We start from the raw sequence: 5275 nt of genomic DNA, 5'->3' as shown, positions 1-5275 counted from the left end.
CAAAAAAGTACTCCAGAGTGTTGTTCAGCATGGGGGTGAGTAGAAAATGAAGGCTAATCATGTTTTGGGTGTACTATTCCTTTAAGGAAGTTAATCCTGAATCTATATTGCCATCAATAATTGATTGATCGTTTCTGCCCCAGATTTCACTGCCTTTCCTTTTGAAAGTTGCAGCATTGGAACCAGAGAGGGCGGCGTGCGTCTGAACGAGTTCGCTCTGTGTTGCAGGGGAGTTTTAAAGCAGGGGCTCCTGTTTGGAGAGAATGTTCACATCATCTTCTCCCCAAACCGGACTGGAAGCTGGACCTCCATCCCAGTCCTCTGCAGGCTCCAACTGGTTTGCCTTCTGCATCGTCTCAATACTTCTGGCTAAAATATAGGTTGTAGAGTATGATGTGAGGTTCTGGAGGGATCGGTGGGCAAAGGTTGGATTCCTGGTCTTCAGCTTGTTGCTGCATGTCGCTTCCAGCTGGTTCAGCTTGACGTCCAGGAGCTGGTAGGTCTGCAGGGGGTCCATACTGTCCTGCCCTGGGGGATGTCTGGAGCTTCAGAACCAACTTTTGACGCCTCCATGACCTTGTCTCCAGAGTTCCTCCAGCTGCATGATGTTTGATCTTCTGACTTTTTTTTTTACTAAATTAAGGAGCAAGAACACAAATACCTGCCAAACCTGGCAGGTATTTTTATTCTAGACCTACGGATCCTCCTCAGCTTCATCACAGAGGTCTATTGATCTTTAGAAAAAACTCTAACATGGCGATAAGGAAATGCTAAAGGACCAAAAAGGAGGAGCAGGAAGAAGAGGAGGGTCTGATCAGCAGGTCTGACCTGTTGGTCTGCTGATCTGAATTTGTTTTTGCATAACTCTTCAAATTTAACGATTCCTTCATTGAAAACAAACATTGTTAATATTTGAATCCAGAAGTTTCTTCATTAAACAAAGTTTAACTGGTTTTACCTGAACCAGAATCTCCTGGGCTGCTCGGGGAGGCATCCGGCACAGCTTCAAGACTAAGCTGGCCCGGCCCGGCTCGAGAACAGTCCACATTCAAAACACTGATCTCTCCAACCTAAAAAAGACCACAGATCTGAATTTAACAGACGTCGGAATTACTCGACGTTGGGGCAAGCAATACCAGACCTTCATCAATCTATAAACATCAGTCTTCATCAAATCTGCAGATTTTCTGTGGGAAAACAGAAAACCGTTTTGCTTTCTTCTTGCAGATAAAGACAGGAATGGAACTACAGGCCTGATTAAGACGAGACTGAATTCTCCAGAACTGTGGAAACTGGATTTGAATCTTTGGACCAAATGAAAACCTGAAAAACTCAGCAGCTAAACAGCAGAAACAAAGAAATCCAGAAAAGCCTCGTCACCTTCGCCTTCTTCAGCCCAGACCCCGAGGCCAGCACCTTGGAGGGGTCAAAGGGCATCTGGATGTCGGCTCTGAACGGCGAGCCGGGGATGTGAACATTTTCAAACAGGATGTTGACCAAGTAGTCTCCGGGCTCGGTGGGCAGGTAGGAGACAGAGCAGGTACCGTCGCCGTTATCAGAACACTCGATCTTCGCCTCAGTCGGTCCCTCCACGGTCAGGCCCAGACCTCCGGTTCCGGCCCCCTTGGTGTCGATGGTGAACTCTGCTGGGTCCCCGACCAGCCCTCCCTTCAGACCGGGTCCAAACGCCTTCACCTGGAACAATAGACCATCAACATCATCGTTCAGCAAGACGTTTAACCCAACCTGGGCGCCGCACAATGGCAGCCCACTGCTCCCCAAGGGGATGGGTTAAATGCAGAGAGTTCATTTCATTTCTCTGTACTTGTGACAGCAGATGGGGACGAAGCTCACCTTGCTGGGGTCTGGAGGCAGCTGGGCCTCCACAGAGAAGGGGCTCCCCGGCACAGGGTGCCCGTCGTAGGTCACGTTGACAGCATAGACCCCCTCCTCTGTCGGGGTGTAGCGGACCAAAGTGACATCTGCTTTTCCAGGCTGAGGCTCTGCTTTGCAAGGAACCGCCTGCTGACTTGGACCCAGCTACAAACACAGCAGCAGGTCAAGGAAGCCTCTTTATTTTGTTTTTTCAGTATAAAGAAATAAAAAAGAAAGAAAAAAAAGGTTGGTACTGACCACCTCCACCTCCAGCTGACCCTGACCTCCTGCACCCTTTGTGTCCACCATGAACTGCTGCTCTTCATCCACCTCCACCCCTGAAACACACCCAGAAAGCAGCAACCTTCAGCTATGACTGAAAAAGAGAAGTCCTCTACAAAATTCAGCAGCAGTTTCCTGTTGCAGCTCCGTCTGATTTAAAATGGCAGAAATGATCAGAAGGTAACGCCCACAGTGGAAAACATCTAGAAGCTGTTAGCAGATCAGAAAACTTCCTTACTGCTATCAAGGCCGTCCACAGAGATCTTGCTGAGGTTCAGCGGGGCGGCAACACCAACCGTGAAGGGGCTGCTGGAAATGGGGTCACCTCCAAACGTCACCACGATGGTCATCTCCCCCTGGAGAAAGAGGGAACATGATGGGGGAACTGTAGACACGGCCAGCTCAGGTGGCTGAACTCACCCACCTTAGCTTTCATGAAAAAGGGATTTTTTTTTTTTAGAAATCTTTAAAAGATCATGAAAAGAAGAAATTTGTGAAGAAGAAACATGTGAAAGAAGGTTTTCTGGGCCGATCAGACAAAGACTGGACCTTCTAGAATGAAGTATATTCATTAGGTAGAACGGCCTGGTCAAAGTCACGACCTTTGACCTGTTACCAATCTGGATGATTGGAAACACTTTGGGTTTTTCTAATGTGGAATGAAGCCTTTGCAGACTGCGTACCTGCTGCACAGGTGTGTACTTGACGGTGTGAGAGTAGTCGTAGTTGTCAATGATGTCAAAGTCTTTGACTGAGGAGGAGAAGGTAACGTCCAGCGGAGCTTTACCCGCTCCTTTGGTCATCACCGTGAAATGGGTGGGCTTCCCGCTCTCCACACCTGAACAGGTGTAGACGTGGTTAGGTCGGGGCAGAGCCTTAGAGATGAAATCTTTCAGGACTGAATGATGACTCACCGCTTGGAGCAAGTCCTGGACCTTTGGCCTTGACCTTCGATGCGTCATGGGACGGCTCAACTTTCACCATGAACGGACTCTGAGGTACTTCCTGCAAACGAGCAGAAAGAAATGCCATCCTACGGGTTTCCCAGCTTAAAAACCTTCCCACCTGGGGGAATGGGTAACGGGACGTACCTGATCAGTGAAAAGGACTTTAACCGTCAGCCTCCCTGCAGCAGGAGGGACGTACTTGACTGTGAATGTGTCATTGGCATTGGGGATAATGTCAAAGTCCACGTCGGCTTCCTGTTCGCCCGCTGAGTTGGAATCCCACTTGATGCCTACACTGACGTCCCCTGAAAGCAGACAGACTGAATCAGGCGAGAGCGACCACAATGCCACCGTGAAATCAGCAGACACAGCTGTTACTCTGATGTTTAGTCCACTAGGGGGCTCTATGGGGTAGGAACTTCATATCACGGGTCTGTTGTTAACGGTGATGACGTTTTTGTTGGTTCGGTGAACAATCAAGTTAATGAAGAGGAACTCTGGAGTTATTTTTAGACGGTTCCAGTTTCTGCTCTAGTTGAACACCTGAAATAGTCGGGATGCTCAGTAATATAAACCATAACCAGGAATTCAGAGAATTAAGACGGTAGAGACTGAACAGAAACTGAGACAGAAACTGTCCCTTTCTCACGGCGTGTTTACAGATCATCACCATGACAACAGAGGCTTTGAAACCAAACACTTTTTTCTTAAGTTTAGCTCAGTTTATCAAAAGTTGAAGGATTAAGTTGGGACATTTTTATTTCTGCCTTCACCTGCAAAGATAGGCAGATAGAGTCAGTCCATGGGAGGGTTTTTTTCCTGTCCCTATGCTGTACTTTGAAGCAGCTAACATTTTCTCTCCTTTTTAAAAACAGACAAACTGCCCATTTAAACCAACCAAACATTTCATTGGACATGGAAAAAAGTACAGAAACTATGAAGCAAACTTCATTGATTGGTTATTCTGAGCTCTCCCTCTACACTTCATCTTCCTGAAGCTGGTCTGGATCATTTTATATAGTGTCTGAATGTGGAAAATGGTGCCTGTTGATCCTGATCCTGAGGGATGAGGTGTGATGACTGACCAGCAAGGTCAGAGTCATGAATCTCCTACTGAAATGTCTCAGTTCAGGGTCTAGAAATGTAGGTGCGTCAGTGTTTTATACCATCTCCAGCTCCTGAGCAGTCCACTGTGAAGTGGGTTGGCTCGTTGGCCTTCAGTCCGTTTCGTTCCACTCCGGGACCAAGCACCTTCACCTTGTTGGGGTGACTTCCCTTCCCCACGTTCACCTGCAGACAAAGCCAGATGTTCAGTAGCATCTGAATGTGACCCAAATCGGAAGGCATCAGAAAAACTCAGGTCTCTATAAGATCATCTTTAGATCAGTCATCCTGCAGATGAGATTGGTTCTCATGTCGGCTCTTCAAGTCAGAACAACGCTGAGGTGTTCATCAGGAGAGTTGGCTTTTTTTAACCCCACAGTCCTGGATCTGAATTCTTCTGACCCACACAGAACCAGAACCCCATCAGTTAAAAAGACACCATTAACAGTAAATGCATCAGTTTTGGTTCTTTAAAAAAAGGCTCATTTGCATTTGCATGCATTAATGTGATTATGAGTGGAACATACATTTAAATGCTTTTAAAACGTTTTAAATGATGCTGATGCTTGTGCAATAGAATATTATAAGTCAGTAGTGAAGCAGAAGTCTCAGAAACCAAAAATCCTCAGATTCTGGTTTCACTGTAGTAAAAAATAAATAAAACTCAAACAATGCTTCATCCTTTTAGCAGATTTATTTCATGTTCCACCTCAAGTAACAGATCTTTGAACAACTTTGTTAGTTTTACTTGTCCTTTATAATATTCAACACCTTTCTAATTGAATTCATGAATCCAGATTTAAAGTTCAGCAACTTAATCCAAAAAGAGATAAAAAAAACAGGTCAAACATTTGAATTAAAGTTGGTTTTCTGATTAAAGTGAAATGATTTCAGAACAGCAGGTCAGCAAGCTGGACATGGTACAGATCTCAACAAACAGACAACAAATGAGTACAATGAAAAAACCAATTGATCAGTTTTAGAAACATTTGCAAACTGGTTTATTTGGCCTCAGTCTGTGCAGTTTAATCAGAGGATCGAACAATGGATCAATAGTTTTTTTTGCG

At 45.7% G+C, this 5275-nt stretch overlaps 1 protein-coding gene across 1 annotated transcript in view; it reads right to left on the bottom strand.

The window, feature by feature from the left end:
- LOC107097300 (filamin-B-like) overlaps nt 1-5275 on the bottom strand; it is a 75771-nt gene that overhangs the window by 34853 nt on the left and 35643 nt on the right. The window contains exons 16-25 of the mRNA XM_015394398.1: nt 4271-4394; nt 3249-3409; nt 3072-3162; nt 2841-2995; nt 2396-2513; nt 2134-2213; nt 1855-2040; nt 1381-1695; nt 959-1070; nt 290-528 (exon numbers count right to left, since the gene is read on the bottom strand). Of these exons, the coding sequence (XP_015249884.1) occupies nt 290-528; nt 959-1070; nt 1381-1695; nt 1855-2040; nt 2134-2213; nt 2396-2513; nt 2841-2995; nt 3072-3162; nt 3249-3409; nt 4271-4394 (1581 nt within the window). The remainder of the gene's footprint in view (nt 1-289; nt 529-958; nt 1071-1380; nt 1696-1854; nt 2041-2133; nt 2214-2395; nt 2514-2840; nt 2996-3071; nt 3163-3248; nt 3410-4270; nt 4395-5275) is intronic.

This window comes from Cyprinodon variegatus, unplaced genomic scaffold (genome assembly GCF_000732505.1).
Source record: "Cyprinodon variegatus isolate N-32 unplaced genomic scaffold, C_variegatus-1.0 Scaffold683, whole genome shotgun sequence".
Taxonomy (NCBI): Eukaryota; Metazoa; Chordata; class Actinopteri; order Cyprinodontiformes; family Cyprinodontidae; genus Cyprinodon; species Cyprinodon variegatus.
The sequence above is the reverse complement of the archived record's forward strand: the minus strand, read 5'-3'. Positions and strand labels throughout refer to the sequence as shown.